This window comes from Alosa sapidissima, chromosome 9 (genome assembly GCF_018492685.1).
Source record: "Alosa sapidissima isolate fAloSap1 chromosome 9, fAloSap1.pri, whole genome shotgun sequence".
Lineage (NCBI taxonomy): Eukaryota > Metazoa > Chordata > Actinopteri > Clupeiformes > Clupeidae > Alosa > Alosa sapidissima.
In genome coordinates, this window is record NC_055965.1 from 32666688 (window position 1) to 32689763 (window position 23076).

At 40.3% G+C, this 23076-nt stretch overlaps 3 protein-coding genes across 5 annotated transcripts in view; all 3 read left to right on the forward strand.

The window, feature by feature from the left end:
* The window catches only part of LOC121718874 (gastrula zinc finger protein XlCGF57.1-like), a 404172-nt gene that overhangs the window by 367865 nt on the left and 13231 nt on the right, over positions 1-23076 (forward strand). The window lies entirely within an intron of this gene.
* The window catches only part of LOC121718943 (zinc finger protein 239-like), a 627858-nt gene that overhangs the window by 242550 nt on the left and 362232 nt on the right, over positions 1-23076 (forward strand). The window lies entirely within an intron of this gene.
* On the forward strand, positions 775-21164 carry LOC121718900 (zinc finger protein 501-like). Of its 2 annotated transcripts, XM_042104318.1 has the most exons (4): positions 775-904; positions 7971-8286; positions 19143-19460; positions 20006-21164. In XM_042104318.1, the coding sequence occupies exons 2-4, from the start codon at positions 8007-8009 to the stop codon at positions 20971-20973; spliced, it is 1566 nt and encodes a 521-aa protein (XP_041960252.1). In that variant the 5' UTR covers positions 775-904; positions 7971-8006; the 3' UTR covers positions 20974-21164. The 2 variants fall into 2 exon arrangements, with proteins under 2 accessions (XP_041960252.1, XP_041960254.1); XM_042104320.1 differs by lacking the exons at positions 19143-19460; positions 20006-21164 and adding an exon at positions 15900-17113.

A 23076-nucleotide genomic window follows, 5' to 3' on the forward strand; every position in this document is an offset into this window, starting at 1 on the left:
AGCAGTTAGCATCTGATTCCTGCTCTTTTAAAGGAACACGCCACCCAATGTCAGTAGTAATATATGTTCTTACCTTAACTTTCACGAGTTGAGTCATACCTCTCCCGTGTCGGTACGTGCACTCAAACGCTCTGGTGCGCGGCGCGAATGTGTTAGCATGTTGCTATGCTAGCGGGCTCAGACGTAGCCATAGAGGGAAGATAGCAGTTATCAAAAACATCCACGTTTTCCCAGCACACAAAGGGGTGGAGGGGAATGAGTTGGCTGACAAACAGTAAGGCAGAGGTTAAAAGCATAATTAAGGTCCTATGAGAGATGGCAGTACACCTGGGAGAGTGGAACCTCTCCAGGACACTATACACAAACGCCTAAACATCAGACATGCAGTCACCCCCCATCCTTCGCCTTCGCCGCTATACACCCAGTCTGACAAGCGGGTCTGTGACCAGCGCCGAGAATGGCTGCCGTGTGTCTTTCACATTGTAAAGTGTACTGACTATGTGCTTATGTTGCTGAGGTGTTTTTCCCTGTTCCCACACTGTAGGATAGGCTAGGCCTACTCCCCATAGGAGCATATAGTCTCGGGGTTACTTTTTTCTCCTCCCCTCTCCTCATGTTATGGTGTATTTTCTCCATGTACTGCATTTCGTTGTCTCTGTACTTGTACTCTGCACAATGACAATAAAAAAAATAAATTGAATCTAATCTAATCTAAAAATAATCTAATTTAAAGGTAATCAGCAACTCCACACTCCAGTCCAGCGGTGGCGGTAATACACCAAGTAGTTGTCAACTGCCAATTAAAACAGAAGAAGAAGAAGAAGGAGATAAACACGGTTTCACGTCTTATTCTACATAAAACCAGATCAACAGATCTCTGTGTGTGGAGAATTTCTTGCTTGAGGTAGGCCCGTTTAATGTCTAACTTGGCGACATTGTTGGACACAATAACAGCTGTCGTTACTTTTCACGTAAGATTTCAAAGCTGCGCTAAATGTTTCGTAGGTTAGGATAACAGCATTTACTTCAGTAACCTACCTTTAGGAACCACCATTTCGCTTGCTGCTACTCAGCCAGTGAAATGTGCATTCTGATAAAGTCGAGTCAGTGAGTAAAGTTACTATGGTGAAGAGACTCACTGATAGCCTGAAACGAGCGAGGAGAGGAGACGGGACACAATCAGAGTTAGCGATACGTAAGTTATTTTCAAATCATGGATTGCTCAAAGAGGAGAAAGCTAGACATCGAGAACGAGCTTTATATAACGATACGGGGGCAATAGGGTAGATCAGTGTTTTTCAACCTTTTTTGTGCCACGGCACACTTTTGACACTTAAAAATGTCCCACGGCACACTAACATCCTGTGTGAAGAAAAAATAAACATACCATAGCCTAACATTTCAAATAATACACAGATATGGCCTTATTATGGCTTCTATGCAAGACCTGCTCAATAAAACAAGCGCTGTTCCATTTGTAGGTGACTATATCTAATTTAATTGTTGTTATGAACTGGATATGTGATGATTCTGTGAATACTGGATATGGGGCCCCCGTTATTCAATGCCTGCATACCACAAATAGTGCAATCATACAATCAATGAGAGCATGAGGTTATAAATTATTTGATGCAACAGTTGCTTTTCTGGACCAGTGAGTGACATTTGGGTAATTTTCTGCGGCACACCTGATGATCTCTCACGGCACACTAGTGTGCCCCGGCACAGTGGTTGAAAAACACTGGGGTAGACTGAGTACAGTTGAGACGTGTAGGCTACAGTTGAGACACCTTAAATATCTTGCTTGTACAGCAAGTTGTGATTTTTACCTTAAATATCTTGCTTGTACATAAAGTTGTGATTTTTGCTATGCACATGCGTATTAGTGCCCTCTTTGATCACAGACAATTTGAACGACACAAGTAGGCTATCTCCCATCCAAGGATATCGGCAAATGTTTGTTTTCCAAAAGTAAGAATTTCACTTGACCATGCACTTTCGACAATGAATAGCTCATTACGCTTATGTTACTGTTAAACATAACTGGTATCATTACAAACATTATTCTGTGTCCTAAAAACTGGCATATTTTATGGCATTGTGTCATGTAAGGTCGTTGCAAAATCTATAGAAATGTGCGAGGTGGTCAGCGGGGGACAGTTGAGACACACATTGGATTGTGTCATTACTTGGACATTCCATAGGCTACTGTTCGCCATATCTGTTTCTGCGTCACATTTTGTTCTTGATATATTCCTTTTAACCAACGCTAATTTAAATGAAATGAATGAATTTGAACTACAAACACTTTGCAATTGCTATGTTTTTATTTATTCAACTTTCCAACTAACGGTTAGTTAACTATACATCATTAAAGATGGGTGTCTCAACTGTACCAGGTAGGTGTCTCAACTGTACTCTATAGGGTACAGTTGAGACACAGTCAAGACAAAAAATGCACCTTATGTTTATGAGCTAATTGTGGAAAATATAAACTACTTATGGGTATTATTGATTGATAATATTTTAGTTTACAAGGAAATGGCATGTGGAATGTCATGTGGAAAATCACTTCTTTTCAGTATCTATATTTTGTCTCAACTGTACTCAGTCTATGCAAAACTGTCACGTCCATAACGCCAACTAAATAGGCTACCATGGCATTGTGTTGGCGTTATGTGACCGCTTTGCGCGGAATTGCCCTGGTCCGACTCTTCTACATATTCTGAGACAGGCGTTTTTTAAAAGCGCCAATTTAAAGCACCTCTACTAGACAGAGGATATATTTTGAGCAAGCATGTAGGCTAGGCCTACCCATTCAACAGTGAACTGAGACCACAGAATATTTTACGATTTAAGAGGTAAATATAATTGATCCACCACAATCTTAGGCCTACATCCATTCACTGCCCAACAACGTGATGTTCCTGGGTTTCCAGGATTTTGGGTCAAATCATCAATAAATTCCAAACTTGGTACATGCCATCCGGGCATGGCCCTGACCAACCTGCATGAAGCTGGCCCCCCATGTTATTCAAAAATGATTAAAACCACTGCTATTCGTTTGTGTCGGTTTGTGCCGTAAAAAATATCGTTTGTGCTGTTAAGGGTTTTAAGTAATTAAACTTTACATTTTCTGGCCAGTGACGTCACTCAGCCCCCCATACTTGTTCAAATTTCCCCAAAATAGTGTCAATCGTTTGTGCTACGTTTGTGCTCATTTGTGCCATTAAAAGTAACATTTGTGCTACTATGTTTTTAAAGATATTCCACGTTATTTGTTACACGTGTGACGTCATCCAGCCCCCCATCAATGTCCAAATCTTTCCAAAATGGTCTCAATCGTTTGTGTTAGGTTTGTGCTGATTTGTGCCGTCAAAAGAAACATTGGTGCTACTATGTTTTCTAAGTTATTATGGTTTATTTATTACTCGCGTGACGCCACCAGCCCCCCATCATGTCCAAAACTCACCAAAATGCTCTCAATCATTTGTGCCGTTAAAAATAAAATTTTTGCAGCCATGTTTTTTAAGTTAACACACTGTGTTACATGTGTGACGTCATTCAGCCCATACTTACAACTGGACCCGCGTCACACAGAGCAGGTTGTTTGCGCCATGTCCCTTTTGAGGGGAAAACATTCCCTCAGAACAAGCCAGAGTGAACCGGTAGACATGTACCAACCACACAGCTAAGAACCCCTCCCTGAGTTTCTTTTGCCTACCATGTCCTCAAAAAAAATCCTGACAGAAGAAAATTATGGCTACAAGCCATAAGAAGAGAAGACCGTATGACACTTCTGGTCACTGAGTGGGGTTGTTGCACCACTTCGTAGGCTACTTGGGATACTGAAGAGACGTGTTTTTATATTAATTGAATTAAGCTTTTGTAGGTATCTTTCACGGTCAACGACCGGCAAAGTGGTTATGTATTGAGTGGTCATATTGATTTGTGGTATTTTTTGTTATTATTTATTCCTGCGATTTCTGTACCAATTACGTTTATTGACCCTAATTTGCGTTGGAGTTAATGAGAGGGGTTGTTTGTTTTCCCCCGAAAGGGGCGGGAACGTTTGTCACGAGTCAAGTTCCCGGATGTGCCGGTCTAACGTATCATCAGTGTCCAAATCTCCTCAAAATAGCCGCGATCATTTGTGCTACGTGCGTGCTGATTTGTGCCATTTAAATAAACGTTTGTAGGGTAGGCTACTATGTAAATTGTCCAGCGGCCTTGTCCAGCAGTTGTAGCTTATCACCCAGCTCCTCCATCAATGTCCAAACCTAGGCCTATACCCTATGGCCTATAGGCCATAGGCCTATACCCTAAACTATGTTTATTACACGTAATACCCAACCCCATCAATGTGTTTTCTGTAACTATATTTACATTACCAAGTTCTATCTGCTATGCTCATGACATCCTGATCTGAGCAGAAAACATAAGTGCAAGGAAGCTGTTTCTTAGGTTTATAGCTAAAGAGTAGCCTATTCATTTAGTCAACTTTATAAAGTGCTAAAAAGGCTACAAATGTACCTTTAGTTTTAGTATACTGTCGTATGACTTTAATGTTTAAACATTATTTTGACAAACATACTAATTAAGCCTACCTTCTTGCCCATCTGAAATAACTCCTAGCTTTGCTGCCTCCTTCCTTTCTGTTTTTGCTGTTTGCAAAGTTTCATATATCCACGGTGGCCTTGGAGACTTGGGTCAGCAAGTAGCCTAAGTGCTGCTTGTGTGCACAATCCACTGTTGCATAAAATTATTGAAGAAATACATTTGTTTATTTTAGAGAATATGGGCTATAGTGCAGTGAGTTATGGTAGGCCAACTTAGAGTGAATATACACACACAGGGGGAATTATCTCTCTTAAGTCTCTCGTAGCCAGGGGTGAAAGTAAGCCGGTACTGGCCGGTACGGAGTACCACTAAAATATTTGGAGAGGGTACGCCGTACCGGAAAGTGAACTATACTGTCTCTGAAAAAGATAGCACTTTCAGCATGACCACACAACTGCTAACGTCAAATTACAAGAAGCAACACGTTTCCCCCAAAATATATTTCATATACATCGTTCTGAACTGTATCTGAATTGTGTCTAAACCTCCCGTGCAGCTGGACAGACAACGAGCAAGCTATAGCGCGCGTACAGTAGCCTACAGTAATTGCGCCAACGTGCACTGGTATCCAAAGTGTTTTAGCAGACGGACGTTTCTTGGAAAGTCTCCCAAATAAAAAAAAACATACAGGCTAAAGAAAAATATGTTGATGTTTCAATAGCCTATTCTGGTTTTATGTGTGCAGTGTTTCGCTGGAGAGACAAGAGACAGACAGTGCGTGTACGGCTTAACCAGATCTTGCGCAGCAATAATGTGTTTTAGCGGACAGAAGTATGTTGCAGTCTCCCAAATAAAAAGGCATGACTCAAAGAAACGTGTTTCATGATATACAGTAGCCTATATAAAAAAAATTGATTGGAAGTGGGAGCGAGCAGAGTAACTAGGTTAAATAAATAAATAAATGTTGAAATTAAGTGTTTGCAATTTATTCATAATCAAAAACAGATGCAGGTGGGTTAAAGAGTGATACTAGAGTGATAAGAAGTCCTAGTGAATGCTTGATAAGTAGACTATAATACAGTAAATAAACAAATAAATAAATAATAAATAATTAGGCTAAGTGAAATTTTCGGCTTCATTATAACTCTATATCATAGTACCACCAAGAAATAAAAACTACTTTCACCCCTGCTCGTAGCCTACTCCGTAGCTGCCTGATAGTAGGCCTACGCACACTGCTGTGCGCACCTGCAGACGCTACTGGCCGGAGAATGGAGTGTTTTTTTCTCCACAGCTGCTGACTAATGGCCAGCAGGTTTATTCTAGTGGTTGCAGTAATTCTGACGTTATGCACAAGCAACTGGTGTAGGCTACTATAGAACCCTTGGCAGCACAAACAGCCACGTAAATAGTAGCACATCTTCTTTTCTTTTCTCGGTTAAGATCAGCACGATATAGTTTTGTAAACAACACAAATGTTTCCTTTTGTTTCTTTTTTTAACAGCACAATCAGCACAAATGATTAGGACTACGATTGGACATTAATTGGGGGAGGGGGGGGGGGGTGCTGCTAGGTGATGTCTAGTATAAGCTACAACTGCTGGGCAACTTCTACAAAGTACACAAACGTTTCTTTAAATGGCACAAATCAGCACGCACGTAGCCAAAGCGATCGCAACTATTTTGAGGAGATTTGGACATTGATAAGGGGCTGGATGACGTCACACCTGTAACAAAGCGTGATAACTTAAAAAACATAGCTACACAAATGTTATTTTTAACGGCACAAATCAGCACAAACATAGCACAAACGATTGAGAGCATTTTGGTGAGTTTTGGACATGATGGGGGGGGGGGGGGGCTGGATGACGTCACACGTGTAACAAATAACGTGGAATATCTTTAAAAACATAGTAGCACAAATGTTACTTTTAACGGCACAAATGAGCACAAACGTAGCACAAACGATTGACACCATTTTGGGAAATTTGAACAAGTATGGGGGGCTGAGTGACGTCACTGGCCAGAAAATGTAAAGTTTAATTACTTAAAACCCTTAACAGCACAAACGATAATTTTTACGGCACAAACCGGCACAAACATAGCATAAACGAATAGCAGTGTTTTTAATCATTTTTGAATAACATGGGGGGCCAGCTTCACGCAGGTCCCTGACCATGCACACCAACTTATATGCGACTAAGTCTTACCCTCTAGCGCCACCAACAGTTCAAATTTTTGAAAGCAAGAAAACCTTCAGAGACTACAAACTTTAACCGATCTGGACAAGAATTGGCACATATGATCTTTGGACAAAGCCCAACAAAAGTAACTGGTCAGATTTCTGACCACTAGGGCGGCGCTAGAGAAAAAGGGACCACATCCTGGGGACACACAATAAATTTAGTCAACGTTGACCACAAGGGGTGCTATAATTAGCAACACTTTCTCGTATCGACACCAAACTTGGTACGTAGACTCGGGACCACATCCTGAGGACGCACAGTACATTTAGTGACGTTTGACCACTAGGGCGGTGCTAGAGGAACAGGAAGTAAACTCACATGTCAGCAACCCTTTCACGAATTGAAACCAAATTTGGAGGCGTCAAGGCATGGCGATAACCACACACACAAATTCCACACCTCTAGATCTAATCCTCTAGCGCTACCAACAGATCAAGGTTCATCCATTTTTAATAGCATTAATGCAAATATCTCTGCAACATTTTGACCTATCAAGCTGAAACTGGCTCGGTGGATTGGGGCAAAAAGTTGGGCCCCACTCACCAATTTACAAGATTTTACCACTCTTGCTGTAGCACCACCAACAGGCCAACGTTAACACATTCAAAGGCTTGGGCAATGGACAGACAGCACTGTGGAGGGCCCCTGGTAGGCAGTGCAGTTGAGAGACCCTGGGCAATGGGCAAGTGGTGTGGTAGAGACCTTTAGGCAATTGGCAGGCGAAGCAGTAGAGACCTTGGCAATGTCTAATAAAATATAAATATATAATATAAAAATATCTGCCATCTCGGCAGCTCAAGTATCTGCAACGAGCTTGGCCCCCTCATTGCAGCTATATTTATTATTATTATTATTATTATTATATAATATATATATATATATATATATATATATATATATATATATATATATATATATAGCCTATACATATACATACATTAGCCTATACACGCATGTTACACATTATGATGCTCCAGACCTTTACTTGAGGACATTTTCCGTAACTGGACCTCGCTAAAGGTTAATTGTAGCCAAGTCGGCCTAAGCCATGTAAGTTAGCCATAAGCAATACGTAACAGCCAGGTAATTTTGTTTTCGAGTATTTTATTTAAAACAAGAAATGATCTTGAAAAGCAAACTTTTGTTTTTGTGTTCTGACTATAGAAAACTTTGGATGGGATCCTTTGGTCCGTTGGGAACATGGATCTCGGACTTTCGTATAGTTCTGGCTGTAACGTTACTGAAACGCGGCAGCTTGACCAACTGAGCGTGATGGTGAAAGAAGAAGATATAAAAGAGGAGGAATATGGTCATATGATTTCATGTCCAGATGAAGATGAAAAGTCCTTTGCAGATCCTCGCTGTAAAGCTGAAACAGATGCCACAGAGTCCAACGTTAGTTACACTGAAACACAACAGACAACTGCGGAGATTGAAGTGAAGAAAGAAGATGAACAAGAACACAATTATCTGCTGGGAAGTAAGTTCTTTCAGATTCTCCTTTTACTTTCTATTAAATTCATAGGCTGGAATGCCTCATGCCAAAAATTGTGTTTAAATGTAAGCTTAGTACCTCTTCAGCCTCTGTCCAGCCAACAAATACAATAAATAGAATCCCGGCTATAATTTGAGGATTTGCTTAAATTAGATTCCCGGTATATCCTGGCATTGTGTATTGACTCGAGCCATTTCCACGTCTGTGATAAGATTTGATGCATCACATATCATCTGGCAATTATTAAAATAAAAAAGTGTGTTAACTCATTGAATGCCAAGCTGTTTTCGGGAGCTTTGTCCTAGAGTGCCAGCAATCTAGACCATTGTTGATGATTTTTGTACAGCCACAGCATATTCTGTGTTATAGCTATGAACACATACAATGGCTCGTTTAAAAGGTGAGACTTTAAGCTCTCGGTGGGTGCAAACCGTGTATTTCTACACGCCTCTGTTCCTGAGAAATCCTAAGCTAAACAGTGGCTAGTTTTCATCAAAATCGCTGTTTTTTTTTTTATAAATGGAGATATAACGTCTTTCATGAAATATGAAGTGTTGCCTGTTACTTACTTGTGTAAACTTTCCGGGAAGTGATCAGCGAGACCTGGCGAGACTGCCACCTAGTGATAGACGAAAATGGCCTGGTTTTGACCTGACATGCATGTGTCACTGATTCGACCCAAAGCGGCAACCGAGTTATGATAAAATGTCCAGATTGTGCGTTTTCATGAGTTTCACGATCGTCATACATTTCATTTCAATTCATCACAGAGTTCCCAAAATCACATATAAGGTGTGTTAGAGTGTCTAGTTTCGTAATTTTTTAAAAAAAAGCTAAAAACTTAATATTACGTTTTTGGCACTCAACGCATGGGAAGGAAAAACGTAATACGTTTTTGGCACTCAATGAGTTAAACACCAACACCATTAAGAGAGCATCCAAAAATAGAAGTGGCCAATGACCTATCTATTAGACCTACTTGGACATGTATGCGGTGGAATAGAAGTGGCTGGTGGAAATCTATTGACATAATAAGCCTTGTTTATGGGCACTTGCAAGCCTACGCTTTAATGGGCATTTGCATCCCATTCATGGAGCCGATGATGTTAGGAAAGCCTAAAATAGCCAAGGCCCATTAAAGTGTAATTCCAGCGAAAATTGACCCAAGGGTGTTTTTCTGCATTAAAACACATCAAACTAGATGTACCGCACAGCGGTCCAAAATATGACCGCCACTCAGTCCTGTACACCCAAAATAAATCACATTAATCAATTTGTCTCCATCTTCTACTCCATCCCCACTCTTGAAACTTTTGTGTATGCTTGTTTGGCATGTGTGTTTGCGGGCCACACAGAAAGTAGCCTACTGGCGCTGCAAAGGTGAATAGATTTGTAGCACTTGCCAAAACATTTGTAGCATTGTTATAAAACCTTTAAAATCTCTAAACAATCACAAGTAGGGCAGTTCATCACAGTCCATCCATTGCAACTGGACTGATGAAAGGTACAACTGTAGGCTACATTGTATTTGGGAAATGCAGAAGGTAGCAGCATAATGTATGTATGTATGTATGTATGTATGTATGTATTTATTTATTATTAAACAAAACAATCCCTGTCAGATCCATGCAGTTTTCAACAGCTATCAAGAAGAGGTCATGTCATGGATTTTTGTGAATGTTTCTTCTTCTACATATGCAAGAGTTTAGTCATCTAGTTCATATGATATTCAACTTAATTGTCAATGCACAAATTAAATACCAGTAGTCTAAAACAAAATGCAGTTTTACCCAGTGGTGCAAATAACTGACATGTCCAAAAGGGCCTTCATGAAATGCGTCTCTAGATACACATTTTAACGGGCCAAGTTGAAGAGCTGCTGTCCGTTATTGTTTGTGCAAATATAGGCTGATTCATGTTCCCTTGCATTTTGCAACTGTGAGGTCCATGGTTAGTCTGGCTTTAGCCAGACCAAGCTCAATCTTTTAAGAAATCGGAAAAGAAATTGCCGGCAGATCAGGCTGGGTTCACCCAGCCTAGTCCATGGTAGGCGCCTGATAGAAATATTGTTTAATTTTGCGATTGAGATATCCATGCACTGGCGCCCCCTCTGCGACGTTCGCCCCCCGGTTTCAGAGCTATTCTAAATGCAAAATGCATAGAGGGAGTTATGACAAAACCGTGACTGTTAAACTATAAGCTATATAAGGTAGGCCCTATGCTAGGCCTATTACACAACGTATATTGTCACTAGGCTATGCTGGCGACCCAAATAAAATCTCCTTTGGGAACCAACAGTATCAAGCGGACTTAAGCTGCCACCTCTTGGCGAAAAGTTAATAGTTTTGCATATCAGTAGTAATAGACTACATTTTACACAGCTGCGTGAATCACGGAAAGCGCGAATGAAGTGGACACTTTTTTAAATGGGACTCACTGTACAGGAGCTGAAGGTCTGTGGCTAAAGCAGCCATAATGAAGAAAGTGTTATCATTGTTTGGATACTTCACACACACATGCTTTTTAATCGCATAGACTACAACTACCAAGCTGGAATCAAAGCACATCGACTCCTCTCTCACACCCTAAACACGCACTTCGAACAAACAAAAAGCGTCTCAGTCTCACGGTAGGCTATAGCCATAGGCAAAACTGTATCGGACCGGTGTAACGTTGGTACTAAATCATCCATCGCAAATAATGATTTTTGTAGCACGTGCAACAAAAATGTGTAGGTACAGCCCTGCCCTGGATACATCTCTCAATGTGCGCTCTAAAACATTTGGTTTAAATTGAGATGTAGATCCTCACGGGTGCTTTAATAAATCTACATTGTGGCGAGTTGACACAAATTATTCACTTTGACAAATTTATGTTTCAGTCCTAGTTACTTTACTTTGAGCCATGCTCTTCTTACTTGAATCACCTTTGAAAATAGAGGATTGAAGTAGCCTAGTGGGTGTTTGGGAATGAACGTTGATTCAGATGCTTTTTGAGATTTTGAGCAGAAATGTCCCAGCCCGGTGTTTAGGATGCATCATAGACAGGTTATCTTTCAGGTAGCCTATATATTTTCCATTAGAAAACCATCACGTTAGCGAACGTGTGTTGGCTAACTCACTTAGCTCCTGCTAGTAGCCTACAGTAGGTTATGGTCATAAGAGAATGGGATGACAGTCGAAAGATAGAATTAGTGCTGTTATCAATTTGCTTGGTAGCCTATAACCGCATTTATGGTTTTCTACAAATACATAATCAAATTGGCCTCCATCATTCAACCAATGCTAACGGTAACATTATTTTACCTACCTCCTAGGCTATAACTTACAAGATTAACGTAGCCTACCTGCAGTAAAACCAAGCATGTCCGATAAACATTCTCAGATTTATTTCGGCTTCAAGAAGAAATGGGAATTACATTTCATGTGGAAATCATCCTACCCTTATTAGACGTTCTCTGCGGTGAACTACAGTGTTGTCCTTGTTTTTCCAACCCACTTTAGATTAACTTCCAACAAAATTATGTCTCACTGCAACGATGCGCCATCTGGTGGACAAACGACTATGTGACGCCAATACTGGAAATGCAGCCAATTGATGATGAATATTTGGTTTTCCTTTAATCCTACCGAATTTGTAATTATGTATCGGCTGTTCTAATTGCCGATACCGATAGTATGTGCGTGCCTGTGTGCGTGTGTATATGTGTGCACCACCATCTACAGGCCAATGAGTGTACGGTCACTAATTGTACACATAACTTAATTTTTTTAGACCCCCTCCCCATGAATGAAATTCTACAAAACTTGGCATACCCCCAGAGAATGTCAGGTTAATCATACACATCAAATTTGGTGCAATTCTGAACAGTTGAATTCTTGAAGAGAGGGGCAATTAAAGCAGAATGAAATTGCATTTTCATTTTTTACCGGGGGGGGGGAAATCACAAATGAGTGATTATTGATTATGGGCTAGGTTGATGTGGGCCCTTGAGACCAACATACCATAAACATTTCTTCATCCTCGGTGCCACGGTTCAGGTAGTTATTTAGGAAATAATAAAAGAATAGGAAAGAATAAAAAAACTTTGACCATCCCTATAATAAGCCGTGGAGACAGTAATTTTCGTTGATCAACCACTACAGAGGAAACAGTTAGCAAGGGCAGTTAGCTAAACGCTTCCCAAATAGCATTTTTTTTAACCAGTAATATTGTTCAAAACCACCAAATCTCATCAGTAGCTTTCTTAGGGCCTCTACACATAAAACGAAGCACCAACAACCTAGTTAGCTAACCCAAAGTTTATTACAGAAGACTGTTAAGAACACTTACAAACTGTCCCCCTACCAGCACTGCAGTCACGCTATCCGGAGAAATTCTTTGGTCATCTCTATTAACGATTTACGGCTCCCATTGACTTTTCATTCTGAAAAAATGACCAGGTGTACCTATGTTACCCAGGAGATACACTGTAAAATTGCAAAATACAGCCAGTTTTACAGGGGGAGCGGGGTGTCAATTTTGTTCGGCCTTTTTTTTGGTCAAAGTTCACAAGCCCCCAGCGCAAGAACTAAACCATGTAGGAGGCTCAAATTTTGCATGCTGGTACATACATAGGAATAGTATGTAGCACGTTTGGTCTGGATGATCCTGCATGGTCATAGCTGTCCCTCAAAGTTGATCAAAATTCTATTGGAGTTTTTGGCTGGGCTCTGTTTAGGCCTTCAGAAGACATATTTGTACTCAACATAGGCTCTTGATTTATTTTCCTTACTGAGATAAGTAGAAACACTCTCACAAAAAACAATAAACAGAAAATAAATTCCTTCAGGGTCTGAACAGCAGACCTTACAAGTCTGAAAAATCATTTTGGTTCTCATTTTCAGAGCACCCAAACACCTTGTGAGAATATGAGAAAGATTTTTTTTTTATATTTTTTTCTTTATTCTCCATGATCCTTTTTTTAAAAAAAAAAACACAAATTTTTCTTCTTTCCGTCCCACCCTGAACAAAATGCACCATTGCGATCAGTATGTTTTGTATAGAGCTACCACAGGTTACTCTATACAACCACAAGTGGCATAGTATACTCTTTTGATCCCGTGAGGGGAAATTTGTTCTCTGCATTTATCCCAATCCGTGAATTAGTGAAACACGCTCAGCACACAGTGAACACACAGTGAGGTGAAGCACACACTAATCCCGACGCAGTGAGCTGCCTGCTACAACAGCGGCGCTCGGGGATTAGTGAGGGGTTAGGTGCCTTGCTCAAGGGCACTTCAGCCGCTTCCCTTCTCTCTTGGTCGGGGTTCGAACCGACAACCCTCCGGTTACCAGTACGAAGCGCTAACCAGTAGGCCACAGCTGCCCCTTAAGGCCTATTCACACCAAGAACGGTAACTATAACCATAACGATAAAAGCGTTCACACTGAACAACGATAAACAAAGTCTCTCCTTGTATTAATGAATGTGACTTAAAATTTGATGGGTTCTGATGGGCTATTAGCTTTTTATCATTCTGAAAATCGCTCTGAAAGTAATCCCCAACGATATCGTTCTTCATGTCGTTATAGTTTATGTGTGAACGTCGTCATTCATATTAACGAGAACGATATTTATTTATAGTTATCGTTGTCGTTCTTGGTGTGAATGGGCGTTTACACTATATTGCCAAAAATATTGGGTCACCTTCCTTGAGTCGCATATATGAACTTAAGTGACCTCTCATTCTTAACCCATAGGGTTTAATATGATGTCTGTCCACCCTTTGCAGCTATAGCGGCTTCGACTCTTCTAGGAAGGCTTTCCACAAGGTTTAGGAGTGTGTTTATGGGATTTTTTTACCATTCTTCCAGAAGTGCATTTGTGAGGTCACATACTGATGTTGAACGAGAAGGCCTGGCTCTCAGTCTCCGCTCTAATTCATCCCAAAGGTGTTCTATAGGGTTGAGGTCAGGACTCTGTGCAGGCCAGTCAAGTTCATCCACATCAAACTCTGTTGTATTGTCCATTTTTTTTAGAGTCTATGATACAGATACATTATTATGTAGTGTTATTAGTAATGTTTGTTCAGGAATGCTCAGTTTTGTGAAGATAAACACGGTTTCACGTCTTATTCTACATAACACCAGATCAACAGATCTCTGTGTGTGGACTTGGCTTGAGGTAGGCCCATTTAATGTCTATGGGTTGGTGACATTGTTAGACACAATAACAGTTGTCATTACTCAAAGTGATGAATCCAAGTAAGCCAGTAAGGAATACGCAACAGGTCATGTTGTTTTCGAGTATTTTATTTAAAACAAGAAATGATCTTGAATGGCAAACTTTTGTTTTTGTGTTGTTCTGACTATAGAAAAATTTGGATGGGATAATCTTTGGTCCGTTGGGAACATGGATCTCGGACATTCGTTTAGTTCTGGCTGTAACGTTACTGAAACGTGGCAGCTTGACCAACTGAGCGTGATGGTGAAAGAAGAAGATATAAAAGAGGAGGAATATGATCATATGATTTCATGTCAAGATGAAGATGAAAAGCCCTTTGCAGAGCTTCACTGTAAAACTGAAACAGACGGCGCAGAGTCCAACGTTACGTGAAACACAACAGACAACCGCGGAAGTGAAGATTGGTGATGATGATGAACAAGAACATGATTATCTGGTGGAAAGTAAGTATTTCACAGGAAAGATTGTTGTGTAACCTAAATCAAAGTTTCATTTCTCAATATTAGCTCATCAGTTAAAAGGCAGTCATTGGTTCAAAGACCACAACCAAATAGTATGCTGTTAAAGGAGAATTCCTTAATTTTTAATAATTCCGTAAAATCCTCAAATTGGGGCTGGGGTCTTTTATTTACTTAGGGCTGCGCAAAGCACAGGCCTTTATTTGGGGAAGGCTTCGAGGCAGGCCTTTATTTCTTATTAGGCTTCTGTTGTAGAATTTTATTTTTAGAAATAAAGTAAAAGGCTACTCTTAAAGTGGGCCAACACTGTTCAACACTTCCTGTCACTGGCATACTGGTAGGCTATCCAAAGCCGAAGATTTTCGGTTTGGTTTGGGATTAGGGATCGACCGATATGTTTTTTTCAGGGCCGATACCGATATCAATTATTACCAAAACAGGAGGCCGATAACCGATATGTAAAACCGATATGTCAGTTGTCAAAAAGGGGGGTAGGTAGTAAAGTCGATATGCTGCAAAAAATTAATCCAAAAGCATTATGCAAACTTTTCTTTCTTCTTTTGATACACAATTGTCTATCAACTTGCATCACTTGCAAGTGTAAATCCTGTGTATCATGTTAATCCAAGAGCTAAGTGATAGAAATTATTTTCATAGACTAGGCCTACACAATGGGCTATGTGCTTGTTAAGGGACCTGTCACAAAGAGGATGCTTTGCCATCGTGTGTGTGAGTGCACAAGAGAGGGAGAGGGAGAGGAAGAGGTGCATGCGTGATGGCAAGTGTTACGGTTGAATAGTTTAACAAAACAGTTTTAAAATAGTTCTTAGGCTATTTAAGTATGCAATTTGTGTCCATGTGTTAGTATAAATAGATTTGCATGCCATTCTAAATCCATATGGTAACTCTTCCAGATGTAACGCAACAGAAGATCCATGGACAGAACGATGAACTCAACCTGCAACTCAAAGGAAGGCTGCACCACTGCACAGTCTGCAGGAAGAGTTTCACGGCCCTTACTGAACTCGAGAAACACCAGCAAACACACTCTGTTAGTGTGAATGAAAAGCAGAGCACTGATGGCAAAATTCGACATAAATGCATCGAGTGTGGAAAATCTTATTCAAGTTTTTGGTGTCTTAAAACCCACATGCTAATACACACTGGAGAGAAGCCTCATAAGTGTAATCAATGTGAAAAAGCTTTTTCACAAAGTGCTAGTCTGAAATCCCACATGCGTATACACACTGGAGAGAAGCCTTATAAATGTGTTCACTGTGGGAAAGCTTTTTCATTTAGTTCAAATCTTAAATCCCACATGATCTCACACACTGGTGAAAAGCCTCATAAATGTGACCAATGTGGAAAACCTTTTTCACAAAGGTCAACTCTTAAGTTCCACATGCTAATACACACTGGAGAGAAGCCCCATCTATGTGTCCAGTGTGGAAAAGCTTTTTCACTAATTTCACATCTTAAAAGACATATTTTAATTCACACTGGAGAGAAGGCTCATAAGTGTAACCAATGTGGAAAAGCTTTTTCACGAATTGCTGATCTGAAATCCCACATGCGTATACACACTGGAGAGAAGCCTTATAAATGTGTTCAGTGTGGGAAAGCTTTTTCATCAAGTTCAACTCTTAAAACCCACATGCTAATACACACTGGAGAGAAGCCCCATCTATGTGTCCAGTGTGGAAGAGCTTTTTCACTGATTGCACCTCTGAAAAGACATATTTTAACTCACACTGGAGAGAAGGCTCATAAGTGTAGCCAATGTGGAAAAGCTTTTGCAGTAATTGCTAATCTGAAATCCCACATGCGTATACACACTGGAGAGAAGCCTTATAAATGTGTTCACTGTGGGAAAGCTTTTTCACAAAGTTTATCTCTTAAAAACCACATGATCTACACAGGAGAGAAGCCTTATAAATGTGTCCAAAGCAGAAAAGCTTGTTAGCTCTGAAAACCCACATGCTAATGCACAAGAAAGAGCAGGCACACAGTCACATTATCAGGGATTCCTAATGTTACTTCCTACTTCGCTTAATCGACAGTCAACAGCATCAGCAGTCAGGAGAAGTTTGTTGTTCTATCTTTGCAATAAATACATGTACACTTTCAAGCCCCGCCTCCTATTGTCAGTCCCATAGTTAGTAGTAGGATATGGTTATACTGTAAAATCCTGAATAAGACTTTTATTTGCTTAAATTGCTAAACTAAATCTGTTTATATTTGGGACAGGTGTCTGCTCGTACCGGTAGGGTATACTACGAAGCTTGATTAGCGGGTTAGCGAGGTACGTTGAGCTCAAAGCCAGGGTATGCTGTGACAGGGCTCTGTTTCAGCGTCGCTGTGTCACCATGGTGTCTTATGCTGCCAACCAAACCTGGTCGGGAGGAGGTTATCAGCTAGGACTTCCGGGTTAGATCGGCTACTTAAAGCACTAAGCGCAGCTTCCTAGCCAAGGGGGCAGGCGAATTCCCGGAAGTAGAAGAATCGACGTAGGCTGGAGGGACCACCTCTCTGCTAACTCCCATAGAAGTCCATTCATTCTAGGATTTTTTTGAAATACCATAACTTCATATAACATATATCCTGTGCCGATATTGTAGCTTCTGTGTAATCCACATAAACACTACAAAGGCAAAACAGACTCCACTACCTCGTCCGTAACGTTGGTTACCCGTAAAAAGAATGGTTAGCTTGTTCGGTTGGAGGGAAGCTAGCTTTGACGTAATCTCTCTTTCGCGCCGTAGGGAGATAACCGTATTGTTTGGATAAGAAGCTCAGTCCACCTTACTGTCTATGACGGTAACTCATAAGCAAAACCTAGCATACACGATCGTATGTTAAGGTAAAGCATTACACAGAGGCAACCTAATAATAATAAAAAAGTAAACCTATTTTTTTTTTTAAAAACGGCACTAATCATTTCAGAGGTTTTCGATGGATTGACCGTAGGTCGGAAAAGTGGAAAGAAGATTAGCTTCAAGGCTATAACTTTTTTTGTTTTGTTTTAGCATGACTGTTTTTGAAGATGATCATATATGGTAGCTTCAACATTAACACGACATGGTGAGGATGATATTAATAATAATACATAAATAAATGTTTACTTTGATGACTTTGAAGGCGAAGGAAGTGTGAGAAGAATTTCTGTGTATCTATCATATGAGTTACAAGATTCAGTTCGATGGCTAACGTCACGAAGTTAAGTGTGAGTCTGCGCAGTACTGGGGGGACCAACTGAAAAATCGTTCTATTTGACTCAGTGCCCTCCCATTGAAAACGACGGAGTCTGTTCGTCCATTTCTTTTACTGTCTATGTTCCTAGCCCCTCCGTTGACGTTGCGTCACCTTTTCTGGATCTTCCCGTGGACCTTGGAGCCCGCATCGTACAGTGGTCTCTATGGAGACAGGGTCTTTCCGGACAGATCCAATCCCTTGGCATTGCCTGAGAATATTCTTTATTCTTTTTGTTTCATTTGTAGGTAGATTTCTAATATAAGTGTCCTCTATGAAGGAAGTATTTTTTTGTTGCTTTGGTAACACTTTACGGTAAGGGTACATGAATTCATGCATGAATTAATTAATGATTTATTCATTAATTCATTCCTTTATACCTTATGAATCATCAGGAATTGACATGAGTTCAGAGTCTCTCATGAGCTCATGCATGAACAACACATCAACTAAAGCATAGTTTAAGGTCGATACATCATTCTGATTTGATTTATTAAGCATGATCATCATGATTACATGCATTTAAGGTTGATCACGAGATGCCAGATGACGAAAGATGGCAGCTTTTTTGTAGGCGAACTTCAGAGGTCTATAGCCACAGATATTTTCTAAGTGTTATTAGCGATATTGGTTCAAGAAGTTCATTTTTGTGAAGATAAACACGGTTTCGTGTCTTATTCATAACACCAGATCAACAGATCGTGTGTGGAGCAGCGGAGGCTCGTTTATGTGTATGGGGTGGCGATATTGTTAGACACAATAACAGTTGTCTCTGTGATGGATCCAAATAAGCCAAGTAGGCCTAGCCATAAGCAATACGTCACAGCTGTTTTTTTCATGTATTTTATTTAAAACGAAAAAGGATCTTGAATGGCAGCCTGTTGTTTTTTGTGTTGTTCTGACTATAGAAAACTTTGAATGGGATCATCTTTGGTCCGTTGGAAACATGGATCTCGGACTTTCATATAGTTTTGGCTGTAACGTTACTGACGCGCGTCAGCTTGACCAACTGATGATGGTGAAAGAAGAAGATATAAAAGAGGAGGAATGTGGTCATATGATTTCATGTCCAGATGAAGATGAAAAGCCCTTTGCAGAGCTTCACTGTAAAACTGAAACGGACGTCACAGAGTCCAACGTTACTGACGATGAAACACAACAGACAACCGCGGAGATTGAAGTGAAGATTGAAGATGATGAACAAGAACACGATTATCTGCTGGGAAGTAAGTCCTTTCAGATCCTCCTTCTAGATGCGAATCCCTTGTAACCATGTTAAAAAAAAGAACATTATTTTAATGTTAACCACAGGAAAGAGTGTTGTACACGTAACCTGAATCAAAGTTTCATTTCTCAATATCAGCTCATCAGTAAAAGTTTTGGGTTCACACACATAGATCTCTGTTTCTCAGAGTCACTGAGCAGTTGTTTAGACTTACCTAGCACTCTCTCGTAAGATCATTTTGACTTAATTTAATAAGATAATTTTGAGTCCTATCAATACAAATTTGCTCAACTCGCTGGCAGACATATTTCCAAGTTTTCATGATGAAACGTCTTAGTTTGACTTATTTTAAGTCAAATAATCTCATGAGAAAGTGCTAGATATGTCTCTTTATTCTGAATAGAGTAGATTTGTATCTTGATTTTATTAGATAAGCAGTTTTTTATCTTGATTTTATTAGATAAGCAGTTTTCACAGTGTACCAGATAATTGAATTACTAGATGTAGATCAAATGCCATTCAAAATCCATATGGTAACTCTTCCAGGTGTGTCTGAACACCCACATGTAACGCAACAGGAGATCCAGGGACAGAACGATGAACTCAACCTGCAACTCAAAGGAAGGCTGCACCACTGCACGGTCTGCAGGAAGAGTTTCACGGTCCTGAGAGAACTCAAGAAACACCAGCAAACACACTCTGTTAGTGTGAATGAAAATCAGAACACTGGTAGCAAAAGGCGACATGAATGTGCCCAGTGTGGGAAAATATTCTTAAAAGTTTCAACTCTTAAAACCCATATTTTAACTCACACGGGAGAGAAGCCTCATAAATGCATCCAGTGTGGAAAATCGTATTCACGCGTTTGGTGTCTTAAAACCCACATGCTAATACACACTGGTGACAAGCCTTATACATGTGACCAATGTGGAAAAGCTTTTACAACATCCACACATCTTAAACACCACATGCTCACACACTCTGGAGAAAAGCCTCATAAATGTGACCAATGTGGAAGAACATTTTCACACCGATCAAATCTTAATATCCATATGATGACGCACAGTGGAGAGAAGCTTCATATATGTGCTCACTGTGGAAAAGCGTTTTCACAAATTGCACATCTTAAAACCCACATACTAATACACACTGGAGAGAAGCCCTATAAATGTGCCCATTGTGGAAAAGCTTTTACAACATCCACACAGCTTAAACTGCACATTCTCACACACTCTGGAGAAAAACCTCATAAATGTGACCAATGTGGAAGAACTTTTTCACACCGTTCAAATCTTAATGCCCATATGACGATGCACACTGGAGAGAAGCCTCACATATGTGTCCAGTGTGGAAAAGGTTTTGCAAGAATTTCAAATCTTAAAAGCCATTTTTTAACTCATACCGGAGAGAAATGTCATAAGTGTAACCAATGTGGGAAAGCTTTTTCACAAAATTCAGCTCTTAAAAAACATAGTTTAACTCATACCGGAGAGAAACCTCATATATGTATCTAGTGTGGAAAAGCTTTTGCACGAATTCCGTATCTTCCTTGTACACACTGGAGTGAAGCCTTATAAATGTGCCAATTGTGAAAATGCCTTTGCAACAGCCACACAACTGAAATGTTAAATTAAATGTTAGTTAAAAAATATTTATTTTTTTATGAGATTTTCCTTTTTCTCAAAATAAATTTGCTTCCCTTCAAGGTTGGATTTTTCCTAGTTCTTTTCATTGTGGGATTACAATAAATCACCAACAGATTGTTTTTTATGCCTGTTTTTAATCAACTTTAATAGAGGTGCCAATAATTTTGGAGGGTACTGTACCTCAGGTGGCTTTAAACACCATGTTCTATTCTCTACACCCAACTAACCTATTAATTGACCTTACTGCCCTGTAACTGACCCTATGCAGATGGGTCTGGCCCTTCAGTCGTGGATCTGCTTGAGGTTTCTTATGTATCTCCAATTCTAGGGACTTTTTCCTTGCCCCTGTTACTAATGTGCTCTCTCTGAATGTTTAACACTCTGTAAAGCAGCATGAAACATGTGTTATGTTTTGGCGAGTGAAATATTTGCTTTCCACTCATTTCAATTAAGTCATCATGACATGTAAGAATTACATAAGATGATAAGAATGACAGAAATTAACTATCTGAACACTACCTTTTCTGTTTGAACAGTGACTAATGTCAACAGTGAATGTTCTACTCAATCCATTTAACAAAGCTGATTGCCTTAAACTATTTAATTTACTGTAACTCATTGAAAATATGTGTAAGGAGACGGAAATATATTAAATCAATTTATTATTTGGATAATTTGCCATACAGAAACACAGTGTTGACAGAGGTCTGTATTTAACAATAAAAACAAATAAATAAAAATAGATTTTTTTGCTTGTTTTTCCCCTTTTCTTTCAGTAAAACTGTCAATCTTATCAGGAAAGCGTGTTTCAAGTATGTATTCACAAATCTCAGTTTTCTTCTTAAAAAAAAAAATCTGGTCTCGCCTAGTTAATAAACCAAAAAAGGACACATCATCAAAAGTAAACAAATTGAGCGGAGTGGCCTGACGTGAATTTGAGCGGAGGAGCGGCCGAGTGAACAGCCACCTGAACGAGGAGCGGCCGCGTGAACAGCCACCTGAGCGAGGAGCGGTCGAGTGAACAGCCATCTGAGCGAGGAGCGGCCGCGTGAACAGCCACCTGAGCGAGGAGCGGTCGAGTGAACAGCCATCTGAGCGAGGAGCGGCCGCGTGAACAGCCACCTGAGCGAGGAGCGGTCGAGTGAACAGCCATCTGAGCGAGGAGCGGCCGCGTGAACAGCCACCTGAGCGAGGAGCGGTCGAGTGAACAGCCATCTGAGCGAGGAGCGGGATATTCGCACTGCTCAGCTCCGCTCACTAGCTCTGGTCTCAACCAGTTAAACCAAACAAAACCAAAAAAGGGACACATCATCAAAAGTATACAATTAGAAAAAGCCTCGACAAAAGAAAGCAACAAAAATAAATCAAACAAGCATGTCTTAAAATGCAACTGTTAGATGTTTGAAGGATAATTCTGGTATTTAGCACTTTGAGTCCCTCTTCTGGTTTGTTTTGTCTGAACTAGAGTGGTGGACACTGAAATTTTGACGAGGGGTCCGTTTCTGCTTGAACAGTGTGTGTTTATCCAGCGACCCAAAAAATGAGAATGCCAGGTTCTGGTTGGTGATGTGATGAAACTCCTTGTATAGCTGTGTAAAAACAACAAACATCAAACAGATTAGACAAACAATTTTAATAGTTCATGACTATTGGACAGCAGTGGCCTACTGGTTAGCGCTTCAGACTTGTAACCGGAGGGTTGCCTGTTCGAACCCCGACCAGTAGGCACGGCTGAAGCAAAGATAATTAATGCGTATAGCAAGATGGGTCGTCCTAGTTTATGTCTATGAGGGCAAAGTGGAATTCGGTCAGACGGGCTCTGGTTCAGTCCCCGCCTGCACAGGGGCGTGTCACTGACGTTTGAACGCCTCGGTTCCACGCCAGACAAGCCGGAGTACAAAACAAACTGGGTACTCCTTCATTAATGTTTTCCCGACTGGAGGGTCATACTGTCACGACATTCTCCTGAAA

What these genes read in the sequence shown, in the direction of transcription:
- LOC121718900 (XM_042104318.1), top strand. Translation starts at nt 8,007, where the DNA reads ATGGATCTCGGACTTTCGTATAGTTCTGGCTGTAACGTTACTGAAACG. An exon ending in ACACAATTATCTGCTGGGAA is followed by an intron (nt 8,287 to 19,142) that starts GTAAGTTCTTTC and finishes TTCTGACTATAG; the next exon opens with AAAACTTTGAATGGGATCAT. An exon ending in ACACGATTATCTGCTGGGAA is followed by an intron (nt 19,461 to 20,005) that starts GTAAGTCCTTTC and finishes TAACTCTTCCAG; the next exon opens with GTGTGTCTGAACACCCACAT.